This window comes from Streptopelia decaocto (assembly GCF_964273445.1).
Source record: "Streptopelia decaocto genome assembly, chromosome: 18".
NCBI classification, from domain to species: domain Eukaryota; kingdom Metazoa; phylum Chordata; class Aves; order Columbiformes; family Columbidae; genus Streptopelia; species Streptopelia decaocto.
In genome coordinates, this window is record NC_138673.1 from 8,141,273 (window position 1) to 8,165,433 (window position 24,161).

At 56.9% G+C, this 24,161-nt stretch overlaps 3 protein-coding genes across 5 annotated transcripts in view; 1 reads left to right on the top strand and 2 right to left on the bottom strand.

Moving 5' to 3' along the window:
* Positions 1-113: 113 nt before the first annotated feature.
* On the bottom strand, positions 114-7,102 carry LOC309447516 (multidrug and toxin extrusion protein 2-like). 3 transcript variants are annotated; one of them, XM_082068209.1, is made up of 18 exons: positions 7,001-7,102; positions 6,574-6,779; positions 6,157-6,258; positions 5,914-5,982; positions 5,533-5,681; positions 5,385-5,427; positions 5,027-5,071; positions 4,580-4,677; positions 4,304-4,401; positions 3,658-3,771; positions 3,458-3,525; positions 2,837-2,945; positions 2,594-2,669; positions 2,448-2,517; positions 2,051-2,183; positions 1,631-1,725; positions 1,020-1,164; positions 114-666 (listed from the first exon to the last, which is right to left on the bottom strand). In XM_082068209.1, exons 1-18 carry the CDS (start codon positions 7,032-7,034, stop codon positions 446-448), a joined length of 1,875 nt encoding a protein of 624 aa, XP_081924335.1. In that variant the 5' UTR covers positions 7,035-7,102; the 3' UTR covers positions 114-445. The 3 variants fall into 3 exon arrangements, with proteins under 3 accessions (XP_081924335.1, XP_081924334.1, XP_081924336.1); XM_082068208.1 differs by lacking the exon at positions 114-666 and having other exon boundaries at positions 1,072-1,725; XM_082068210.1 differs by lacking the exon at positions 114-666 and having other exon boundaries at positions 1,072-1,725; positions 6,574-6,744; positions 7,001-7,014.
* Positions 7,103-8,032: 930 nt separating this feature from the next.
* On the bottom strand, positions 8,033-16,557 carry LOC309447517 (multidrug and toxin extrusion protein 2-like). The gene is made up of 17 exons (XM_082068211.1): positions 16,442-16,557; positions 14,545-14,646; positions 13,957-14,025; positions 13,481-13,629; positions 13,285-13,327; positions 12,570-12,614; positions 12,073-12,170; positions 11,749-11,846; positions 11,499-11,612; positions 11,218-11,285; positions 10,849-10,957; positions 10,688-10,763; positions 10,283-10,352; positions 9,979-10,111; positions 9,524-9,618; positions 9,209-9,290; positions 8,033-8,853 (listed from the first exon to the last, which is right to left on the bottom strand). Exons 1-17 carry the CDS (start codon positions 16,550-16,552, stop codon positions 8,609-8,611), a joined length of 1,707 nt encoding a protein of 568 aa, XP_081924337.1. The 5' UTR covers positions 16,553-16,557; the 3' UTR covers positions 8,033-8,608.
* Positions 16,558-22,832: 6,275 nt separating this feature from the next.
* NXN (nucleoredoxin) overlaps positions 22,833-24,161 on the top strand; it is a 44,736-nt gene continuing 43,407 nt past the window's right edge. The window contains exon 1 of the mRNA XM_082068684.1: positions 22,833-23,153. Coding sequence (XP_081924810.1) covers positions 22,836-23,153 — 318 coding nt within the window. The 5' untranslated portion in view covers positions 22,833-22,835. The remainder of the gene's footprint in view (positions 23,154-24,161) is intronic.

The window sequence follows — 24,161 nt, forward strand, 5'->3', positions numbered from 1 at the left end:
CTCGGGCAGGGCGAGACCCGCGCGTCCCGGGTTCCCCCAGGGGCTGCAGCCCCCAGGTCGGACATTTCCCTGTGCTGACCTGAGCCCGGCCCTCAGCCCCCTCCCAAAGGAGCCAGCCCAGTCCAGCGGGGTTTATTCTTTATTTGGCGTGTGAGCCGGGTGAGAGCCGGGCTGTGCTCGGCTCCGGTCGGGGGGTGATAGCGGCAGCGCGGGCTGGATGGGGTCACTCCCCAACTCGGGGTGCCCAAAGCAGCATTTTGGGTGTCAGAGCAGCCACAGGGCCCGCTCCCATGTCTGAGCAGATGCTGCCGAATGTGCTGACCCTTTGGCTGCCGTGGGACAGGCGTGTGCTGGGTTCTTGCGCTGGCCGGTCTGTGTTTTGTACATCCGTCTGTCAGGAGGGGGTTTGTCCCGAACACAAAGTCCCCAGCGTCCCTGGTGCGGGTCAGTGTTTGCTGGTTGTCAGCTTTATGGCAACGCTGAGCACGAGGACAGCGATGGCAGCAGCTGCTGCCAGCCCGCGCCGGACGAGCAGCTCCTTGGTGACCACGGCGGTGACCGGAGGGGACGTGGCCAGTGTGGCTTCCTGGGCCTCCAGCTGGTACGTCGGTCCGTCCGTCCTGGTGATGCCCGTGAGCACGACGCCGTTCTGCGCATCCTCTCCCGCTGCGAGGAGAGCGGGGCAGTGTCACTGAGGGCTTTTCGGGGATTGAGGGGTTTCTTGGGAGGGTTTTGTCTGAGGTCTGAAAGCACTTTATGCGCAGCACAGAGATCTCCAGCCCTCGGCAGAGCTTCGGTGGGACCTGGTGTCCGCAAGGTGAGACCTACCCAAGGTTGTCCCCGTGCCACCCCCCATCACCTTCCCGAGTCCACCCTTGTGATCACTGTTTTCCCAATAACCGAGGGCATCCCCAGTGTTATACTGCACCCCCACTTCATGGGCTTGCTCCTGGCTTGTGTGACTCCTTGGGGGCCCTCCTGGACACAAACCCCCCACCCTGCCCAGCTCCTGGCCATACCTACGCACCCCCGCAGCACCGTGGCGGGGGGGTAAGCGTGGGGTGGGGCGGCTGGCCCCACATCGGGAGGGGCTTTGCAGGAGGGTTCGGGGCCTGGGCTTGGCTCCTCCAGCGATGGTTGGGTCACTCCTGCACGACGCTGAGCCTGGGGAGGGAACACAGTGGGTTTCTTTGGCAGTTCATGGTGCAAGAAAACCCCACCCAGCAAAGCCAACATATCTCTTGTGAGGTTCATCTGGCTGGAAATGGCACAGGCAGGTGAAAGATGCCTGAGATGAGAGATGGAAACCCCAGAGCTGGGGCACAAGGCGATGCTCAGGACAGTAGGGTTGAGGTACATCTCTGTCACCCTGTCCGCTTTGAGCTTCATGTCCCCAGCCTAGGTTGGCACAAGGTGCACAGAGACACTTTGAGGCTGTCGAGTGCACATATGGGGAGGAGCTGAATCCACGGATATGGCCACAGTCCCAAACACGGGAGCGCTGGGTTTTGCTGGGGACCCAGGGCAGCCTGCAGGGTTGAGCCCGTGGTGCTGTCTGATCCTGCTGTGATCCCGGCCACAGCACCAAGGACCTTCCCGCTGGTGGGACACAGTGGGGTGCGTGTGTTACCTCCTCGGCCGCCTTCCTCCAGTCCATGCGGGAGATGTAGACGACGAAGCAGGTGCAGAGCATGGAGACACAGACCAGCATGCTGAGCCACAGGCCTGCAGGTGGCATGCCGGCGTCAGCCGGGCACCATGGCTGCACCGGACCCAGCCAAGATGGCATGTTGGGACAGCGAGCCAGGAAAGGGGACGTCACCGAGGTCAGCAGGGACATGGGCATGGGGTAGCGGTGGGTGCGTGTTGCTGTGGGGCTGCCTGGCAGACCTGGCAGCGGTTGCTTTTTCCCAGTAAAACTAAAAGCCAGTCCACCCCCGTGTGCCCAGTCCCCAGGCAGGAGGGTCATGAGAAGCCATCGGTGGGGCTGGCGGTGACCCGCATCTACCTGTGGGGGGTTTTGGGGGATGCAGAGGGCAGGGGTCGGTACCTATGACGCCGATCCTGGCCACGAAGAGCAGCACGGCTGCCAGGGGCAGGCCCACGCCGTAGTAGCTCACGGCGTTGAGGATGGCGCCAAATTTCTGCTTGCCTACACCGCGGAGCACCCCGCTGCAGGCGCCCTGCGGGGACAGGGAGAGCAGCTGGCGCTGGGGCCGGGACCCCCACCTGCGCCAAATTCGGGGCTCTGCCAGGTGGACCAGCTCCCCATCTCTGCCCAGTTATTTCTGTGTCCCTGCCCGGTCCTGTGGGTCATTGTCTTTTTATGCATTTGATGTTCTCTAAGGGGTGACCCCAGGAGGGTCCTGGTGCCCACCCTCGACTGACCAACCTGCCGCTCAGCACTGAGGTCCCTCCTGAAAACAGCAGCATCCCCAGGGACTTACACACGTGGCTTCAAACAAGTGGAAGACAACGTAGACCGGCATGACCCAGGCCACCAAGTCAACGATCTCCCTGGGGACAGAGACAAGACCACGATGGCTTTTGGGAACCGACCTCCGCGCACCGAGGCTGGGACAGCGGCACTCACTTGTCACTGGTGAAGATGTACCCCAGCACATCCTTCATGGCTGCTAAAGTGGCCCCAATGGCTACACAAAACCCCCCTGAAAAACAGCAAAGTGCTGCTCCCAGCCCAGCTGTGATGTGGAACTGGGGGGCAGCTGAAGGGAGAAGAGGGGACACGGACAGGGGACACGGACAGGGGATTGCGAACGCTCCCCGCTCTTGGTCTGGAGCCTTGGTGAAGGCTCCTTTGTGCGGGCAGCCTGACCTGTGCAGAGGAGGCTGATGGAGGACGATCTCTTGGCCGTCTGGACGTCGCCAGCACCCAGCGCGTTGCCCACCTGCACGCTGGCTGCCATGCCCAGCCCCATCGGGATCTGTAACCACAGGGCTGGGACTCGCGTGTGCGTCCGGGCGATGGGGACATCGCAGTGACAGCGGAATAACCACCCGGCAGAGAGGGGGACGGAGTTCGGGATTTAATTTGATGGGACAAGGGGTGATGGTTTTAAACTAAAGGAAGGGAGATTCAGGCTGGACACAAGGAAGAAATTGTTGCTCCTGAGGGTGGTGAGAGCCTGGCCCAGGTTGCCCAGAGAGGTGGTGGCTGAACCATCCCTGCAGACATCCCAGGCCAGGCTGGATGGGGCTCTGAGCAACCTGAGCTGGTGAAGATGTCCCTGCTCATGGCAGGGGGGGCACTGGAGGAGCTTTGAAGGTCCCTTCAACCCAAACTATTCAGTGATTTTATGATTCTAATTTAAAGCACCTCAGCAGGAGGGATCGGCAGGAGCAGGGACAGGCTTAAGTGCAGAGGAGTAAGATTGAGGTTTGGTGGAGCTGATTTTTGCTGGGTGTCTGGTCTGAAATAACAACCCTCAACCCTTACCATGTATGCAACCACAGACACCTCATAGATGATGGACTGGGCAGAGAGCTCGACAACGCTCAGCAGGCCTAGGGGAATGGAGAGGGTCAGCACTGGGTTTGGGTGCCCAGCGAGAGGCATTTTTGGCCCCCACGACTGCCATGGACACCCCTCTGGCTCACACCCCGTCCAGCTCCTCGTGATTCCCCCTCTCCACTGACCTATCAAGAAGCTCCCGATTTCGTAGGTCCACCACTCGATGCACATCATGAACATGCTGGGGATCGCCAGGGAGGTGAAGCTGTCCCACTCCAGCAGGCACTCGCTGGACCAGCCTGCAGAGAGGAGGAATGTCACCTGAAGGATGACCAGACTGGCCACGTGTTACCTCCTTGAGAGCCCCTGAAGCAGCTGGAGGTGCTGTTCCTGTTTGCAGAGCCACCAGGGCAACGCTCCTCAGCTCCATAGGACATACGGCCAGCAGAACACGCACATACGAGCTCTGCTGATGCCATCCTGTGGGCCACAGAGCAGCGCAACCCTCAGCCCATCCCTCCCGGAGAGGAGCATCTAAGAACAACCTCGTGCTTATGTCTGTGCTCATCCGGCTTTGGGGCTGAGCCCTACAGAGCCTCAGCAGAAAGTTTCATTTCTGCAGAGTTAATGTTTCCTGCCCATCGGGATGCTCTGCCAGCGCCTCGCGCGTGACGTGCGGCCACCGAAGCAGCACCACGTTCCCACGGGGGAATGGGCTGAGGTTAATATTTCACCACCAGGACTAACAGAATTCACTTGATAGAACTGGTGGAAAATTCATGAACATTCAGGTAAAGCGTAAACAGGAGGGAGCTGGCAAGATGCTCTTACCTCCCCAGGTCTTCACGTGGAGTTTCTTGCCTATAATGTACAGGAACAAGAAAATGGTTTGTGAATATTGAGCAACGGTGTTGGCCCAGGCAGAGCCCCTGCAAAGGGAAGGAGAAAGGTGGTCGGCACCCTGCTCACACCTCCTTGGCCTCGCAGAACCGGAGCATAAGGTCCCACTGTGCCCCCATGAGCGCAGGTGGTGCCAGCGTCCCTGAGAAGTCCTTCCCAGTGCCAAGTGTCACGTTTTCCCCGCCATGGGATGCAGGTGCTACTCACGTGATGCCAAAGTGGAGCACATAGAGGAAGATGCAGTTTGCGATCACATTGACGACGTTGCCAACGATCCCGCTCAGCACCACCGGCCACACGATCATCTGCAAACAGGAGGAGATGGGGCTGTGGTGGCTCCGCAAAAGCTTCAGGACATGCAAAGGTCCCCACCAGACCTGTGCTCAGCAGCTTTCCCATCCAAAAATAATCTTCCAGGAAGATGGAAAATGAGTGTATTGGAGGTAAATCCCTGGCGTTGGGAAGTGGGAAGGGAGGAAGGGAGGACCATTAGGTAGATGGATACAGCTGGCTGTGAGTTGGAGTGATCTCCAGGCTGTGGTGGGATTAATGCTGCCTCTCCGCAAGGAACAGCACAAAAGCCCCGGGTGTGTGGTCAAGGGGAGCCCGGAGCCGGAGCTGCCTGTCCGTGGGTGCGAGGGCTGCAGGACGCACCTGGTTCTGCAGGTATCGTGTCTCCAGGTTATACAGAAAAACTGCCTGAAAAGGAAATTGGTGGATGTGGTGAGGCCAGCGCCGAGCAGGGGCTGTGCTGCTGCAGTGGAAGGGACCTTCCAAGCTCCCCCAGTGCCACCCCTGCCATGAGCAGGGACATCTTCACCAGCTCAGGTTGCTCAGAGCCCCGTCCAGCCTGGCCTGGGGTGTCTCCAGGGATGGGGCACCCACCACCTCTCTGAACAACCTGGGCTGGTGTTTCACCATTTTAATTGTAAAAACTTCCTTTCTCTTGTCTAGGAGCAGGATGGCTGGTCCCCATGCACAGCCAGCACCCAGGGTTCCCGCAGGGACTCACCGGCAGAGCGGGGACAAACGCCATCACGTAGCGCTGGGTCAACCTGGGGGGACACAAGCGGTGCAGTCAGCGCGGAGCCACCGTCCCCCAAGCTCTGTTGTGCAGGGGGGGACAATGCGATGGTGTCTGGGCCACGGGGCCACCTGACCTGGAGACCTCTGGGTCCTGGCGGATGAGGAGCAGGAGCTGCTCGATGTTGATGAGGATGGCGCAGCAGGGGAAGCAGCAGAGCAGGAGGATGAGGATGGCACGCTGCAGGATCACCCCCACGCGCAGCAGGTTCTTGCTGCCGTAGGTCTGCGAGGTGAGAGGGGGGTGAGCCCTGCACGGAGCAGCCCTGACCACCCTGGGGACCGCCCGGGGAGGGATTTGGTGTTATATTTCAAGGAGATATGGAGCTCCCTGTTCTGGGATTGCTGCCTGGGGATGAGTTTTCCCCATTCACGGGTGTAGCCAGGGCTCTGGGCAGCATCAGCTGATGCTGGAAAACCCCGTGTCTCCAGGATGAGTGCCAGCATCTCTTACCCACCTGTGATATCAAGGTGTCACATGCTGAAGACAAACCATAACCTACAGAGATGGCAGTGACGTTTATAACCTGGAAACAGGAGTTAAAAAAAAAAAAAAAAGCAAATGTGAGCGTTTAAAACTTTTATGAAGGGAGAGGGGTCAAAAGGAAAAATGGGAGTCTGAGATCTCTGTCCTTGTCTGCCTTCATTCCCGTATCCCGTCCCAGTGTCAGCGGGTGGGAGCTGGTGCCAGGAATGCTTACAGCGATGGCCAGCGTGACGGACGCCAGCTCGACCTTGCCCAGGTGGCCACAGAATATGGAGCTGATGAGGTGTATCAGGAAGATCAGCAGCTGGATCAGGATCTAAGTGCAGGGAAGAGCAGAGACGGAGGTGAGCAGAGCAGGCTGTGCTGGGGGGACCTTTGGGACAGAGAGCGGGATGGGAACCAGCTGTGTGTCTACAGCTGAGCGCATATAACCAGCCAAGCTGCCCAATCCCCCCAGCACATCAGGTGAAGCTGCTCTGAGGTTTTGAGCCCTTTGCCGGGTGTTTAGCAGCGCTCTGTCTCTTCCAGGAGGTGTTGGGCTCCGCTGCCTGAAAATCCCACTCCCCAGGGTCCCTGTGCCATCAGGCTGCGGGCACAGCCCCCCAACACACCATCCTCCCAGGCTCCTTACCAGTGGCCCCGCCAGCACCAGCAGCTTCTTTGCCTCCTCCCAGAAGTTGTCGGGGACCAGGCGCTGCAGCCAGCGGCGTTTCTTCCCGGCTGTGAGCTCCTGCTGGCCGGTGGCCATTGCCGCGCCAAAGCCCTTCTCCTCGGGAACACTCGCCTGCTTCGTGCCACCGCTCTGCCAGGGGAGTGACACAACCCTCTTCCTCCGCGCTGGGTTAAACCCCCCAGGGTGAGCAATGTGTAACCATGGTGGGGTGAACTTCAGCCGGGACTGGACGAGCTGACCGCCCACTCCTTGCTGCTGCGACGGGGATGGGGAGCACCAGCAGCGGGTCAGGGCAGGACAACGAGGGTCTGTGCACCGTGGAGGAGCCAGGACGTGCGATGCAAGGGATTGAGCCTTCCCAAATTGCCCCCACCAGCCCTCATACCTCTCTCCTGCTTTGCCGTGGCTCCACCAGCCATGGGGCTGGACGGTCATCCTCTTCCAGCAGCGACGGAGGGTTCATGGGTCCGTGTGCGGTGTCCTGTGAGCTGCTGCCGGCAGTGACGGGGCTGCTGCCTGTCCCGGCCCCTCTCATCACAACACGGAGGTGGCCAAGACAAGCGCCTCCAGTTGTCAGCCTCGCACAGCGTCGGGTTTCACCGGCACTGCTCGGCCAGGACAAATATAGCGTTGTGCCTCGTCCCAGCGCAGGGCAGGGAGGTGGAGAGGAGCTGCCACCGTGAGACCCTCTCCTGCAGAGCAGAAGGTGGTCTGCGGCGGGATGGGGCAGCCCACGGGGCAGAGCAAGGGGGACTTCCTCTTATCCCCAGGCTCCCATCCCAAAACTAGTGAGACTCTGAGTCTGCCACATCCTCCCCACATCTGGGCAGAGGCTGCTGAGACAGAGGTTGACAGCTGGTTCAAGCTCATTTGTGTCACATCTTTTCATTCCCAGCCCACAGGCAACCAACACCATGTGCCAAGGAGCTGTGGGGTGGCAGGGAGATGCTGTGCACTGCTTGTACGTGGTTTCATCTCCAACAATTCAACTTGTGCCACACCACGGTGGCTTCACTGCTGTCGCACAGCTGCAGGTAAGAGCGTGGGATGGGTCCCAGGGGCTGGGATGGGCAGGCAGCGCTGGGGTGTTTGCATTAAGGCATATGGCAGTTCTTTGATGGCTCTGTAGGGCTGTGCATCCCACCACCCTCCTGTGCAGCTCATTTATGGTGTGGGAGCAATCCAGGAGCACAAACCCTGTTTTGTACCTGAGGGGAGCAGTGTGCTCTGTCAGCCCAGCTACAAACAAGCCCCTGGCTGCTGTTGCACCCATGGTGGGGCTGGGAGGCTGAAGCCAAGCCCTGTGTGAGCCCATGATGCTGCACAAGCCAGGCACACATTTCCCCTCCCACAGCTCAGTCGTGCCAATGACTGGGGTCATGCTCACACCACAGTAACAGCCCAGCATTTACTCAGAAAACTTTATTGTATCAAAAATCCCACCCTACGAAAGTGCAAAGAAGAATTGCTTTAGGCCCTGCGCCTGCCACGCTGCAGGGAGAGCAGGGCCAGCACCCAACACCCGGCGCAGGCAGAGCAGCCGGCCATCTCCTGGCAAAATTGGCATTTCTCTGCGCTGCCGCAGCCGTAACCAGTGGGCTCTGCCACGCTGAGGTACTGACACAGGCTAGTGCGTGAGGAAACGTGCTGTGGGCAGCAGGAGCCTCTGCCATTAGCAAACGACATGGACAAACACCCCCAGGCAGCAGGATAGCAGCACAAGGTCCCTGTCTCCTTCCCGGGCCAGTCCCAGGACACAAGTGACATCCCAGTGCAGGAGAGGGACCAACTCTCAAGCACTTTCTTCCCAAGTGCTGCATCCTCACCCCCTTTACGAACTCTGCGTGTGGGATAAAACATTGTGAGCTACCCAAAAACCGAGCAAAGTGACCCTTTCCAAGGACCCGAGGGGGAATTCCTTCCCCCGCACCGTTCTCCTGGGACGTCGCCACACGTGTCCTGCTCTGCGCGCAGCTCCCCGGTGCCACTGGCTCTACCCGTTGCCGCTCAGGACCCGCACCAGTGCGCCCAGCAGCAGGACAGCCACGGCGGCAGCGGCAGCCAGAGCGCGGCGGATGATCAGAGCCCTCCATGGCACGACGGGAGCAGCAGGGACGACAACGGGCTCCTCCTGCGTGACGAGCTGGACATCAGGTTGCCTCTCGCCCTCCGCCATGCTCGCGGGCAGGACCGCGGTGTCTGTGGTGTCCGTGGTGTCCGTGTCAACCGAGACGTAATCTGTGGGACAGAGAGGTGAGCGCTGCGGTGTTGGGGTCTCAGTCTGGTGCTGCGCTAGTGACAGTCCTAAGGGTCCCTTCCCAAGGCTCAGGGACATTGGGACATGCCCAGAGCAGATGTTCCCAGGTAAGGCAAACCAGGCTCTTCCCTGGCACAGCAATGGTGGTGACAGGGCTACCAGGGTATCTTGTAGCCCATTGCTAAGTACAGAAGTGCCACTGGCCTGGGACCAGCACCAGACCTTTTTCCAGCCATCTGGGCCAGCAGGACAGACACAGCTGCCACACTATGAAGGAAAGGAAGGGTTGGGTGGAGAATTTGGGCTCCCTCCCTGTTCTCAGCCCTGGTTACATACCCACAGCAGATGTTTTGGTAGCAGCTGTGCCATTGGAGTTCACATCTTCCAGCTGTTTTTTCAGCCCAGCTCGCACTTGAGCCTAAAAACACACAAAAAAATTGCTTTTCTCAGAGCAAAGGTGTCCTGCCCAGCCAAGCAAACCTGAGCCTCCTCCCAAAGCAAACGTGCTCAGCACCAAACTGCTCCTCTGCTACAGGAGAGGGACAGATCCCATTTCGCTTTTGCCTTCCCAGAGGGCTGTGGCACCGTCCTGGGACAGGAACTCGCCTATAACACTGTTTAAGAGTTACTAGAGAGAGGCACAAGTCTCACCTCATCCGCAGCTTTCTTCCAATCAATGCGCACGACAAAAGTCAAGAAGGACAGGGCTTGCAGAGAGATGCAAACGATCATCCCTACCCACAGACCTGCAGCGATGGAGAGTTATTTCAGGGGGAGCTTGAAGAAATCCTGGTTTTACCAGATGCTGCCAAAATGCCCAAGGACTCTATGGGGTCAGATATTGCCCCATGTCTAACCCAGTCTTGATGTTCCTGAGACAAAACAGCTCCTGGGAGGTCCTATGCTGGGACCAAGCCTGGGTTTACCGGAACATCTCAGCCCCGATTTGATGGAGGCTACTGAGCCTCTGCCAGACACTTCAGTGTGCAACTCAGCCCCACTGACACAAAGGAGGAGCTGAGCACAATTCCAGGCTCAAGTCAGAGGGATTGGTCCAACAGAAGCAGCATCAGCAGCTCATAGGATGTCAAACAGAAGACACGTACCCAGCACCCCCATCTTGGCTGCAAACATCAGGGAGATGCCAATGGGGAGGCCGATGGCATAATAGCCGACGGCGTTGGCGATAGCACCCATCTTCTGCTTCCCTGTCCCCCGCAACACACCGCCGCAGGTCGCCTAGGAGAGCAGGCAGAGGGGTCAATCCACGGGAAAGCATGTGCTATGGAAGGTAACGCCACAGGAGCTCTGGGGTACAACTTGGGGACCCCACAGCACTGTCCCACAGAGCCAAGAGGGGCTTTGTGCTCTCCATTGCACCCCAACCTGCAGGGATGTGGGGATACTCACTGCTGCTGCATCAAACAAGTGGAATGGAGCAAAGATGGTCACCACTTTGGACACGAGGATCACGATCTCCCTGGTGGGAAGATGGATGTGCTGGTCAGTGAAAGCAGCACAGGCTGGTCCCAAGGGACTCTGGTTCTGCCACATCTCCCTCAGACAGCAAAGCTGGATCCCAGCCCATGAGACCCACGGGGATGTGGGCAGCTTGGGTACCACTGCGGTAGCGTCCCAGTGCCAGCCCCAGTGCCAGCAGCATCCGTGTTGCCCGGCGACACTGGGCAGTGGGGAGGAACCCTTGAGGAACATGGTTGCCAGATGGAGGTTTATGAACTCTTGTCAACAGCTTCTGGGATATAAATCACATCCCCTGAGAAGGTAACAATACTCAAAAGAAAGCTGTTAACCCACTTGTCATTGGTGAAGATGTATCCCACCACGCCCTTTAGGGTTCCCAGTAACGTTGCAACTACCACAGCAAAAACTTCTGAAAGAAAAAGAAATAAGTCATATTGTTTCGCCACAAGGGCAGCAAGTCCTGCTCCTATTCCCCTCCTCATGCCCTGGCTGACCTGCGCACAGCAGCGCGGTGATGCAGGAGGTCTTGGCTTGCACCATGTCCCCCGATCCCAAGGCATTGCCCACTCTGACACTCACAGCCACGCTGAAGCCCAGAGGCACCTGAGAAGCAGGAGACGAGGAGGAGGTGAGCGGTGACAGAGCGTGCAGCAACGTTGTTCTTCCCCAGTAGGGACTTAAATTTGTATTGCTGCAGGAAAGGGATTTCCTGTGTGCAGCACAGCCCTGGATGAGCACAGCAGGTCTGAGAGGCATCACCTGCCTGGGACCGACTCCTGCATCCCTCCCCAGCCCTGGTCTGCAGGGCCATTGCTTGGGGGATCCTCCCAGGCTGACCTTGGTTTAATTCACCCAGCCCTTACCATGTACGCCGCCGAGGAGAGCTCGTAGATAACAGACTGTGCGCCCAGCTCCACCACACTGAGCAGCCCTGCAAAACATCCACCACATCCTTCATTATGTTGGAATTAAACTCCTCCTTTGCTAACAAGGAGGCAGCAACTACAGGGTCCCCATCAGAACCAACCCTGCAGTGAGGAGGCTGCTGGCAGGAGGTGCTCTGGGGACACAGGCGCCGCCACCAGAGCAGGGATGGCTGGAAGATGACCTGCTGAACCAGAGGAAAAAGAAGATTTGGACTCACCTGCCAAGAAGCTCCCAATCTCAAAGGTCCACCACTCAATACACATCATGAGCATGCCAGGTACCGCCAGCCGGATGAAGGAGCCCCAGTCCAGGAGACAGTCCCTGGTCCAACCTGCGGTGAGGAGCAGCAGAATGAATGCATGCTGTCCCTCTCCTCCTCCACAGACCTGCACCGTGGCTGCTGGGGACAGTGCCAAATCCCCAGCACCAGCCACGGGTATTTTGAAGGATGAAGATGTGAACAGTACCTCCCCAGGTCTCTACATGGATCTTCTTCCACCACACATAAAGGAAGAGGAGAATGGCCTGGGTGTACTGAGAAACAGTGTTGGCCCAGGCAGAGCCCCTGGGGAGAGACAGACAGACAGATTTCAAACATCCTCCTCCGCCATCCCAGCTACAGCAGGAGGAACCCGGTGGCACCCATACACATCTTGCTGCAGATATGGGGCAGATCCCTCCAGCTTTATCCTCCCAGGTGGGTTGGCTGGGGGCAGAGGACGGCAGAACGGAGCCCACAGGACACCCCAGCGCCCTGAGCAGAGCCTGTCACCACCTCCGCTCACACTTACACCACGCCCAGCTGCAGCGCATACAGGAACAAGGCGTTCATGGCCACATTGAGGATGTTGGCTGCGATCCCTGTCAAAATCTGAGGCAAAATGATCGCCTGGAAGCCAAGGAGAGATTTTTGGAGTTTGTTTCCCCAGCATTGCCCAAGCTCCCATGCAGTGAACACAGGGGACACCTTCATCACCACCCAGGGAGAAAGCCAAGGCGGCAGCTCCTGTTCCAGGCAAAGCTGGAGCGGGTTGGACATGCAGATGGCAGCGTGCAGGGCTCAGAGACGCTGCAATCAACCCAATGCAGAGTTGGGAGGCAGAAGTGGGGAAACGCAGCAAGCTAAGGGTGATTCCCACGAGTCCTCCAGGCCCAGCTGAGGGTTGTGCATCACATATTTCCCAGCCCAGCTCTCCCCAGAACAGGATGAACTTAGATGCCCAACTTTATCCGTGTTCCTGGGAATATCTTTAACCTATCGCCCAGAACCTGGTTAGTTATACAATACCTGACTTAGCAAATATCTTGTCTGCAGCTGGTACAGAAACGCCGCCTGCAAAAGTCAGGATTCATTTCATCAGCATCGCTGCACTGTGGTTCAACAGCCAGCTACCGTTCAACACACAGGCAGGTCCTTCCCTCAGCTCCTTCCCCCAGCTTCTCGGGGTGCCAGACACCCCCTTCCTGAGCTCTGTTTGAACTGTGGTATCAGCCAGGAGCATCCCCAAGCCAGGATTAACAACAGGCACCTCCCGTTCCCACTGGGAAGAGACCAGTTTCCCAATAAGCAATCTCCCACGCTTCCTTATCAGCATGAGAGAGCCTGGAAACCTTGGAAGCAAGTATTAACTTGTACTTATTCCCCAGAGGAGTCCCTGCAGAGACAGAGCGACCAGCCAGGGCCCAGCAGCTCTGAGTGTTTGCAACAAGCAGCTGGGAGGTAAGAACAAGCCCTGGAGCACCCAGTTCCAATGTGCATCCCCAGTTACTTGTGCAGAGACGTGCCCTGCAGTAAAAGCCTTTGCACAGCAAGATGAACAAGGGCATGTTTGCTGGTCCAGCAGCTGCTGGCCAGTGCACACCTGTTAAAGTCCAAGATCAAGCGGCAGGTTGTAAAACCCTAAGCCATGCTGTTCTGTGATCCCCAGAGCAAAGATCCTCCCTCCTTTCCCTAAATGTCACTGAGGCATACGGAGCTTCTAACAGTTTTAGCAGCAACTTACAGGAAGCGCTGGGATAAAGATCATCACGTAGATCTGGGTTAACCTGGAAAGAGAGTCATTTCCCCAGTTAATGACACAGCAGAGCCAAGCCAAGCAGCCTCATACTGGAGCTCCACAGAGCCGCAATTCCAACACAACACGGCAAACCAGCCCCAGCCAAACGCATGGTCCAGAAGGGCTCAACCTCATCCCTGACCTGGAGACCTCAGGGTCCTGTTGGAGAAGCAGGAGGATCCGCTCGGTGTTGACGAAGAGCGCCCAGCATGGGAAGCAGCACAGCAGCAGGATGAGGATCCCCCGCTGCAGGATGGTGCCCACCTGCTTCAGGTTCTTGCCACCGTACGTCTGAGTCGGGAGAAAGGACCGAGGTGAGCGTCACAGGGAACCAGAGGGGCCAGGGCGGCGATGGGCTGGTTCAATGCATTTCCCGTGCCCTGCAGTGACTCATGACAGGCTGGTTGGGTACAAATGGCTCTCGGGGGGATTGCACATCCCTTTGCTACCCAGGCACAACCTGGGGAAGCCACAGGGAGGGAGCAGGCTCCATCCAGGACATCTGTAGCCCTGTGTTGGCTGGAAGCTGCCACTGTCCCACCCTTTGTGCACAGATCACAGGAGAGACACCATCAACCCAACCCCGCCACCCACAAGAAAGGGGGAGCTGCTACTGACCTGGGACATCAGTGTGTCGCATGCTGAGGCTAAACCAGAGCCGATGGAGATGCCCGTCACGTTGATAACCTGGAGGAGAGACAAAGGACGTGGGTTGCAAGGGAGGGTGACAGGGGACCTGGCTCAAAGCACTGTGTTCCTCCCATCTGGGTGGGGAGACAGTTCTGCTGTGAGTTTTTGGGAGGTTTCCAGCCCTTCTCTCTTTCTCAGAATAACATGTTCTTGTTACCTAAACAGCCTCTTCTCTGGTGTGGAAAAGAATCCTCTGGCAAGGGCTGAATATCTAAAGGACCACAAACAGTGCTGATCCTGGCCACACGCTAGGTCTGGTGGGTTCTAAGAGCTTGCCCAGGCTCCAGCTCCCTGCCCAGGTCTGGCCTTGCACTGGCACAGCCACTGACTGCTCAGTTCCCATCTCCTGCCTGTGCTCAGGGCAAAAGAGTGAGCGGTTTGCTGGATGAGATGTTCGCCTCAGGCTCTGCTTACACACAGGATCCTCACATATGTATTCCTCCAGGTTTTCTTCTTTTTTTTGGTGATGTGTAACTTACATGTTCTAGATTGGAGGGGAATCAGAGCAATACGTACGGACACGGCCAGTGTCACAGCATCCAGCTCGGCTTTCCCCAGGTGGCCACAGAAGATGGAGCTGACCACGCTGATCAGGAACCCCAGCAGCTGGGCGACAAACTAGGATGAGAGGAGAAGACGGTGAGATGAGGACTGGTTAGGACTGGAGGAACACCGCTCCTCCCCCTGACCTTGGACTATGAACAGTCGGGGTTCCTGGTGTCACCTGTTGTCTTGGGAACCCGTCCCTGCTCCCCATGGCTGCTGCACCAGATCTTGTGCAGACATTTGGTGATTTTGTCTTTCAAAGCAAGCCTCTACCTGCCCTGTGGTGTTTTGGTGCCACACAGCCAATCTGCCACATGACCTTGTTTATGTGTGGCTTAACGGATTCACTAGAAATCCTCTTTTCCAGGATGAAAGATACATAGAGAGGGAAAATCAAAAATCCTTATGTTTTTCTGCACTTCTGTGCATCTAGGAAAACTCCCCTCCCAAACCACAACGGCTTCTCCTCCTAGAGAGATGCCAAGTCTAGTCTGCTTGTTCCTTAGCTTAGCGATGCTGTAGCAGAGATTACACTCCAAACCTCATTTCCCCTTGGCAAGGGGACAGCTCCTCTATAGGCATCTGAGGCACGGAGTCATGGCACAGCTAGAAGCAGATGGTAGGAGTTAGAGACATTAATACCCACTGAAGGGTGGGCATGGCTGAGGACCATGCCCAGGGGCTGCTCACACTCCTTTCCACCCCACAGCTGGCAAGCCAAGAGCGCAGCGCTGCTGGAGAACCAGCTCCTGCGGGGTCAGAGGAAGAACGGAATAAAAACCTTCTCCTCTCCACACCTCCCACCACTGCCTGCAGATGCAGCTCATCTCCTCCTGCCAGGCCTGGGCATGCTCAGCCTGCTGCTGGGAGTAATTCCCGCTGGAAGGGTCTGTACCTCCACGATTGTTCAATGCAGGGTTTGCTATGAAATGAGCGTTAGCTAATGACAGCTGTAGGTTTTGTCATGAGGTTATCTGGGCACATGGAGAACCAGGCTCTGCTGCAGATGGAAAGGTTGAGGGCACTAAGCTAGAACTGATGTATTCAGCTACAGAAACCGAAACCCATCTATACTTCCTCTGCTGCCCATTCACAGCAGGTTGGTGCTTTGATGTCAGGGAGGGCATCTCTGAGTTCATCAGTTGGTACTTATTTACCAGATAGATTAGAAAATGCGAAGCACAAAGCTTCATGTGTAATGGATTTAGACCAGGGCTGTGGTGCACGCTCCCCTCTGCAAAATGTGACTCCCACAGGATGTGTGTCCTGGCAGACAAACAGCGGCCCGGGGAGGATGTTGGGACAGCGGGCTATAGGTACCTTTGCACCCAGAGTCTGCTGGAAGGCCTGCCCAAGGAGTTGGTGTCCAGCTAACGGACCTGCTTGACACCCAAGGGGTAAGTGGCAGTGCTGGAGATGCAGACTCATTCCTCAGAGCAATTTAACAGTTTATCTCCCCCTCCCCAAATCCACTGCTCTTCTTTCAGAGCCACACAGGAGAAAAGCACTTGGACGGAGCTGGACAGCAACAGGAATTGCTGTGGTAAGCAATAAGCTCTTGGATGACAATTAAGGAACAAATAGTGGAGGTTAAAGTCTGGCTGTGCCTCCGGCAGGCACGGCCGGCGGGAGGGAGCGGAGCCATGTGCGGGGGAGCTGGAACCCCGTGCGGAAGGGCGATCCGGGGCCCGATGGCTCTTCCCAGCCCGGGATACGCTGCCAGGCTCCCGGTGCCCGAGCGCCGGGGCGCTCCCCGGCTCTCACCTCCGCGGCGCCGCCGCCGTTCCCCCCGGGGCTGCCGCCGCTCTGGAGGGGAGTGGGGTCCTGTCCGCATCCCCTGTGCCCCCCGCCCGCTCCCGGCTCTCACCACGGGCCCCGCCAGCCGGGCCAGCTCGCAGCTCTCCCGCCGTGCGCCCGCGGGCAGGAGGCGCCGGGCGCCCCGCAGGCACCGCGCTGCTGCTCCCGCCGCCGCCGCCATGGGCCGCTCCGCCCGCAGCCTCCGCACACGCCTTATGGGCACGGCCGGGGCCGCTCCCGCCCCCGGGGCTGCCGGCGGTGGGCGGTGCGGGCCGGCACGGTGGGGCAGGGGTCGCCCCGAGCATGGGCTTAGGGCCGGGGACCCGCCGCCGGCCGAGGAGGGGCAGCCCCAGCTCCGTGCGCCGGCCCTGGGGTCGGGGAGCGCTGCGGGGGAGGCAGGAGCGGGGGGTTCCACACACACAGAGCGCACAGTGCGGGGGTTGGGGACCCCCCAGATGTGTTGGAGGGACTTGGGGCCCTGTTGTGTGGGGAGCAGAGGACCCCCCCTATTTGTTAAACATAGAATCCTAGGATCATCTAGCCCTAAACTATGTCCCTAAGAGCCTCATCTACACATCTGTTCAACCCCTCCAGGGATGGTGACTCCACCACTGCCCTGGGCAGCCTGTTCCAATGCCCGACAGCCCTTTCCATGAAGAGAAGCATCTTAACATTCACTCTGAACCTTTCTTGGCGCAACTTGAGGCCGTTTCCCCTCTTCCTATCACTTTTTACTCGGGAGAACAGACCAACACCCTCCATGCTACAACCTCTTTTCCAATAGCTCTAGAGAGCATAGAATCACAGCATCATTTGGGTTGGAAGAAGCACCCCTACATGTTGGCTGTGGGGTGGGGACCCCCCGGGGATCCCACACACACTGGCCAGGGGGGTCACCAGCAAGAGTGCATGAGCTTGTAACCAAGTAGCTGTAATCAAACCTATTTCTAATGCATAGAAAATTACAGCGGAAAGTGGGGCTTGGGTTTACAGCTGTTCAAACACTGCCTTGGTGCCTTATAGCTGTGGCGTCACGGTGCAGAACTGTAAAGTCTCATTAATGTTTCACTTACTCCCTTGCTCCTTCAGATATAAGCTAACATAATGAAAAATTGTGTAGTAGTAGTGATGAGTCATAGCCGCTCTGATTTTATTAATATGAGCCGTGATGAAATCAGTGTATTTCAGGACAAAAGAGTGCCTGATGCTGCTGCAGTCTGGTCTGAGCTCCTCCTGATGTTGCTGGTAGTCAAGGGGGAAAGAACAACTTGCAAAATCCACCTGGAGTTGTTTCTTCAAGAACTGCATGTTTCAGTGTAGCCAGAGGATTCCATTCGCAAATCACCAAAACCTTTTCACAAATGGGTAAGGAACAATGTAAAGTTCAACGTAAAGTTTGGGAGTGTGTTTGAACTTTGGAACAGTTTCTTCTTCCTTTGGTGCTGTTCACATCACCATGACCCACCCTGGGTGGCTCAGGCACCCTGATGTACTGGCCAGCACAGGCTGGGCTCTGGGAAACACTTTGCTCATCTCTGTCGGGGCAAAGGAGAGGGACAAACTTACTTTCAGAAAGGAAACATGCTGGGCCAACGTTTTCAGACACAGATACTTCCAGTCAGATTCTTATATTAATGTTTCAGAGACTTAAGGCCTTTCTTGCCCTGGGTGATGAGTGCTCGCACCATCTAGAGTGCTCAGCTGCAGACGGGACTGCTCACCACTGAAAAGAGGCTAAATAGAGAATTTGCAAGCTGGTGTTAAGACAGCTAGTGTGCAAACCTCAGGCACATCTTCTGAGGGTGGAAAATGGACAGAAGAAATGAAAGATAAGGTGTCACTCCAGTCTTGTGCTAAGGAAAAAGCAGCAAATTTTGCTGGCGGTTGCTCCAAAGGGCATGAGTTTGTGCAGGGCTCGGTGAAGCAGGGCTGCGTGTTTTCTCCGTGATCCTTCCATCCCTGTGGCTGACAGAGCAGTGGGATGGTTGGGTGCGGGTGCTGGAGCCTGTGCTGCCTGCGGGATGACACTTGAGCAGCAGTGATGAAGAAATACAAGTAGTTAGCGGCAAACAATGTGTGTCCTGGCTGGTAGCGTGACCGCGGCCGCCAGCCTGGCTGTGAGAAGGCCAGAGGGTTCCTGCGGTGCTGTTATCTCCCGGGAGGCAGGAGGGGCAGTGATAAGGCTCAGATGGTGCCTTCATGTGTGAGCATGAGCCCCTTTGAAGTTTACTTGTGACCCTGCTGAGATCAATACCCTGGGCTGGCAAAGAGGAGGCAAAGAATCAGGCAGAAACCTGGGGAAAAGAGCTTTGAAAAGAATACTGGGAACTTTAAAAAGGCTTAGGGGAGAAATGTTACCTCTGGCTGCAGGAGCCAGGTAGTGGACTGGCGCCTGGAGAGCCAAACACGTAAGATGGTCTGTGATTGAAACCCGCTTGTGTTTTGCTGCTGCTGTTTGAAATAAAGTCTATTTGCTTTCAGAAGAGCTGTTTTCTGTGATCATATCTGGATCCCAGTCTTGCTGGGAAGGAGCACGAGCACTCCAGGACCTGGTCTGATGAGCTGGGGTGCCCTCAGGTCTCCCCCATTGCCAGCACATCCCTGGCTCTGCCTCAGCCTCCCCACTCTCAGATGAGCCCGTGAGCCACCGAGGGGGACGTGGGTGCAAACTTGCAGGCAGAGCCTCGCACTGCATGCTGGCACGTTTGGTCCTTCACCTTCTGTGATGGGGACAAGGACCTTGCCAGCTGCCCGGTGAAATTCAGTGGGGCTCATGCTAGAGCCCCCAGACAGATGGGGAGGGTCAAAGGTACCGCTGGCCTCACACCGAACTGCCCTCAGCCAGCGGATATTAACAGTATTGCAACACCGGTTGGAGGAATTCAAAGGGTCAAATTCCTTTTGAGCGGAACATCGTTGAACTCGGTCATTTTAGACCTCGGCTGAATTTGGAGCAGGGCTTGGGAAGGCTGATCCCTCACCACAGACCTGTTTGAAGGAGTTAATGTGTGACGGCTACGAACCATCTGGAGCAGGCGGCTGGTCCTGCTGGAGCTGGTTTCAGCAGCCGGGACCTGTGCAGTTCTCAGCGATGCTGACGGGAATCCAGAAGAAAGCAGCTGACGGGAGGAGGATTTCAGTTTCTTGCATCATCTGTAGAGCAGAATTAGACCATTTTTTCTGCAGATTCCCAGCAGGATGACTACCCAGGGCTTTCTCTAGATATGTATGGCCATATTGTGAAACGCAGCCAACATCCCGTTACTAAAGTGTACCCCACAAATGTACCGTGTCTGGAACCATTGCAATTAAGGGCTACCAAATAAGAAAAATGTCAGAACACAATGGATTTATGTCAAATGCTCAACTATATGAAGAGTGTCCCTTTCTTTTAAGAGACATTGCTGCTGGCTGATGTCCAGATACCGTGGAAAATCCATTCTCCTCCATGCTATCTGGAGTTCTGAATACAGCTAAATTAAAAACTAAAGAGCCTTTTGCAATCAAATTAGTTTTTATTTAAGCTCCGCAGCATAGGATCAGATGATCAAAGCCCTCATGGATACAGCACATGAATTTGGGCCTTTTCAATGGGGAGAACGAACCAGAACACCCGTCTTTAAATATCTCCCCTTGCGTGATGGTCTGACAGCAAAGAAAGCTACAGTATTCCGGAGTAGTGAGTGCATCAGCAAAACATGCAAATGATTTTAGACTATAGTGACCCTTACTGCAGGGCAGCATCTCTACTGGGTGCACAGGGATTCTTTTTTTCCTGTTTAACCCCATGTAAATGCTCTGAAGTCCATTCTACAGATCAACGAGGCTTCCTTGGACCCAGGAGAATTCACATTCCACCACTGCCTGCATCTCCAAGGTATAATTAATGTTCGGTAATGTCAAAAACCATAATGCCTAATATTGTTTAAAATGCTGCTGGCTGGTGATGCAGCTGCTGCACTGAAGCGCTTACAGGACTTGCAGTGACATGGTGACCAGAAAGGTTGAACTCTTGCCTGTGAAGCAGGACAGTGGGCAGCTCCCAGTGGTTTCTAATAATCCCGGGTGTTCTTCTCACTGCTAGTTTTCGGCATAGACAGTCACATAAACAGGTCTGTTCACACCACTATTTGTCCTAGCTTGCTAGTGCAGACATGCCTCTGTAAGAGAAGCTTGACACCGACGTTTACAGCGGCTGGAATTTGTCCAAAAGGCAACTGGCTGTTTAAAAAGAAAAGCAATGAGAAATTCAGTGCCTCGCTGGCGGCCGCACACTTTGCGCGGTCCCCGTGTCTGCATTGCTGCGCGGCCGCCGCTGTGTGCTGCTGCCTGCCCGCGTTCTGCCGCCTGCGCCGGGATCAACCTGGAAGAGCCACGTTAACTGCGATGGGGTTTCTTTCTGCTGTTGGTAAATCGGATTTTTCTGCTGTTTCAAAAGCGCGCTGAGCGTATCTTTCTTTTCTTCTTTGTGCTGCCATGGGTTTAATTCGCTTGAGCTGATGGATGAGTGTATATCCCACAGCGTGGGCTCATCGAGGGGTGGGAACGGGCCCCCTTTTCCAGCCGCTTTTTCTTCCCCTGGCAGCAGCTTTGGGCTCGGCACTTTCACCCCGATGCATTTCCCCGGTTGTTATCCTAATAAACACTGCTTGTTGGGGAAACAAATCCAGGCAAACAAATATTTGGCAAATGCTTTGGCAAAATATTTGCCAATTATTTAGTGAAAAGTACAACATATAGTAGTCAAAGGGGACACAGTGTAAAAAACAGCACTTAGGAAAGATGAATCAGAGTTAGGGATGTGCAGACTGGCAGCCCTGCAAGGGTTCGCATGGTTTAACCTCAGTTTAGTCCCCTCACATTGTGATGTTGTTCGCTAAGAACAGCTGTTTTCTCATTTTATTTTACTGTTGTTTAAGAGAGATAAATGCTTTTTACTTGCTCTGTATTTCAGAGCATCTTAGTTCTGCTTTGTTCACTAAATAAGGGGCCAGACAAATTGACCGCAGCCACAAGTATTATTCTTACAAGAGAATATTTATATTGCCACATGGGTTGGTTGAGTTCAGGGGTGCAGACTTAAAAAAACAGCTTCCCCGCCCTGAAGAGCCCAAATACTTAATTAAGGCAGATAAGGCAGGACAAATAAAAACAAGACAAAACTCCTCTTGCTTTGATCCACCTCTAGGGAGCAGGTCTTGGCGAAAGAAAAGAGAGATTGTAAAGCTGTAATAATAATAATAATAATGATAATTAATTGTATTTATAAAGCATCCCCTAATGGCTCTGGATGCTGTGCAACAATTTTAAATACAACTGAACGCAGCAAGAAGAAGCAGCCAAATGAGGAGGCAAATAAGGAAGTGTCGTAAAAGTACAGGTGTCTTTTGCAGTAGCCAGCAAGATTTGGGAGTGCTGCTTTGGGGCTTTTTCAAAAGGAAAAACGGAGGCGGTGTCCAACCTGTGCGCACACGTTGTGTCCGCGCTGTGTCTGTGCAGCTGCGCGGCTGCAGAGGTGACCAAAAGCCTCCAAATTGAGCCCCCAGCCCATAATTTGGACTCAGCCTTGCACATCCTTACACACGTATTTTGTTTTTACTGGTGTGTGTGTGTGCGTGCAGAGGTGTTTGTGAGCGGGGTCAGTGGGTCAGGCTGTGCCGGATGGACACACGGACACATAAACATCAGCCTAAAGGATCCATGCTGCAGTGAATTCTGCAGGCTTGCAGATGACAGGCTTTGATTACAAAGAGCAAATCCATTTTAAAGCCTGGTTTGCATGTCCCCGTTTATGCTTTATTTCCTTTCTGTATTCCAGCCAGCTAGACAGCGTAATTCAACGCAGCCGAATTTACTTGTGTTTACACTTCTGGATTGGCTTTCAGTTGTTTTTCCGCCCGCCATTGATAAGGGTAAACACGTATTTACATGAGATTTTGGAAACAAAGAAGGGAAGAGCTCTTTGTAAAGCTCGCTCGGGCCAGCTGGACACTGTGATTTACGGACGGGTGTCCCAGCCGGGGGAGGGTGTTTGTACCGGGAGCGGGGGCTCAGGGTGGGTGACGCGGGGCTGTGACCGGGACAGACAGAGCCGAGGCTGGAGACCCCTCCTTGGGCTGTCGGTACCGGTCACTCCCCGGGCCAACCGGGCCCTGCGGGGGGGGGCTGAGGCGCGGGGAGGCTCCCCCAGGGCTTTACCCACGGCCGAGCCCGGCACCCACCCGTGCGTGGGGAGCCGCGGGGCGTTCCTGGGTGACCCCGGGGTGTTCGTGGGTGACCTCAGCGGGTCCCGGGCCGGAGGGGCCGGGCCGGGCGCTGGGCGGCGCTGCCGGAGGCGGGGGCGGGCGCGGGGGGCAGCGCGTCGCGGCAGCGCCCCCTGGCGGGGCGGGGCTGGGCTCGGCCGGCGCGGGCTGCGGCGGCTGCGGGCGGAGCGGGGAGCGGAGCGGGGAACGGAGCGGGGCGGGATGGCGGGCGCCCTGTCGGAGGTGCTGGGCGAGGTGCTGGTGACCGCGGATGGGGAGGAGGTGGCCGTGTCGGCGCTGGCCGCCCGGGGGGTCTCGCTGGTGGGGCTTTACTTCGGCTGCAGCCTCGGCGGCCCCTGCGCGCAGCTCGGCGCCAGCCTGGCCGCCTTCTACGGGCGCTTCAGGGGGGAGGCGGCGGCGGCCGGCGGGCAGCGCCTCGAGATCGTCTTCGTGTCGGCCGAGCAGGAGCAGCAGCAGTGGCAGGAGGCCGTGCGGGCCATGCCCTGGCTGGCGCTGCCCTTCGCCGACAAGCACCGCAAGGTGAGACCGCGGGGTGGCTGTTTGCGGGGGGAGCCCCCGGGCTTTGTCTGTGGCCGGCGGGGCTCGGCCGGGCCCCCCCCGCGCCGCCGGGGCGGGTCCCGCGTGGCGGCGGGCGCGTGGCGCGGGGTGGGCGCCTTCCAGAAAGTTCCCGGGGGGAAGCGGGTGTGGGTGTAGGGGGGGGACGCTCAGCTGGTGTCCCGCGGGGCGACGCCGCCTCGCCCGGTGTCCCCGGTGCCCCGCAGGCTCCGTCCTCCGCGGGTGGGGGCTGAGCGGGGGAGCCCCCGCCCTGGGGGTCGCGGTTTCGGGGAACGGGGGGGCGCTCGGATCCCTCTGGGCAGCGGGGCGGCCCCCGCGGGACGTGGCTTCTACGAGCCCAAATTGCGGAGCGCACTCAGCCCCGCAGCCCGAGGGAAGGAGGCCTCGGGGAGGGCACGCAAGGGGCCGTGGGCTCCACCAACCGTGCGAGGGCATCGGGTGCTGGAGCCCGGCTGGGCTGGAGCTGCTGGCGGAGCTGCCAGGTGAGCTGGTGCGATGGTGTTAATTATTTGTCTTCATCGAGCAGCCGGTGCGTTCAGTGCTCTACAAGTTGCAGCCTCTTTATCTGAAGAGTTTAATCCGAAAGGCAGATATGGGACAAAAAGCGCTTGGTGAGCCCCAGCCAGGGCCGGTGGGGAGGGACAGGAAGACAAGGGCTGGGCTTTCCATCCCAGCGAGCTCACAGCCTTGGGAGCTTTAAAAAAAGAAAAAGAAGCCTTTACAGCTCTAATCTCTGGAAGCTATTGAGGAAGAATTCAAAAGATGGTGCCCCACAGTGCCATTTCTAAACATCTTTCGGGCGAGTGATTGCGCAGCCGGTCTGAAAGCCGTTCGTGGCAGCAGGGACTGGGGGGACCCTGGTACCCGTGGGGCTGGCTGAGCCCCCTCCGACATGTTTGGGCTCTGTGAGGCTGTGTGGTGACAGGAGGGACCGTTCCTCCCCGAACCAGGGTCTGGACCATCCTTGCCGGC

Coding starts and splice junctions, on each gene's coding strand:
- LOC309447516 (XM_082068208.1), bottom strand. CDS start 7,034: ATGGCTGGTGGAGCCACGGCAAAGCAGGAGAGAG. Junction 6,259..6,573: donor TGGTGCTGGCGGGGCCACTG/GTAAGGAGCCTG, acceptor CCCTGCACTTAG/ATCCTGATCCAGCTGCTGAT. Junction 5,428..5,532: donor CAGGACCCAGAGGTCTCCAG/GTCAGGTGGCCC, acceptor GTGTCCCCCCAG/GTTGACCCAGCGCTACGTGA.
- LOC309447517 (XM_082068211.1), bottom strand. CDS start 16,552: ATGGCGGCGGCGGCGGGAGCAGCAGCGCGGTGCCTGCGGGGCGCCCGG. Junction 13,328..13,480: donor CAGGACCCTGAGGTCTCCAG/GTCAGGGATGAG, acceptor CTCTCTTTCCAG/GTTAACCCAGATCTACGTGA. Junction 10,764..10,848: donor CACCGCGCTGCTGTGCGCAG/GTCAGCCAGGGC, acceptor TTTTTCTTTCAG/AAGTTTTTGCTGTGGTAGTT.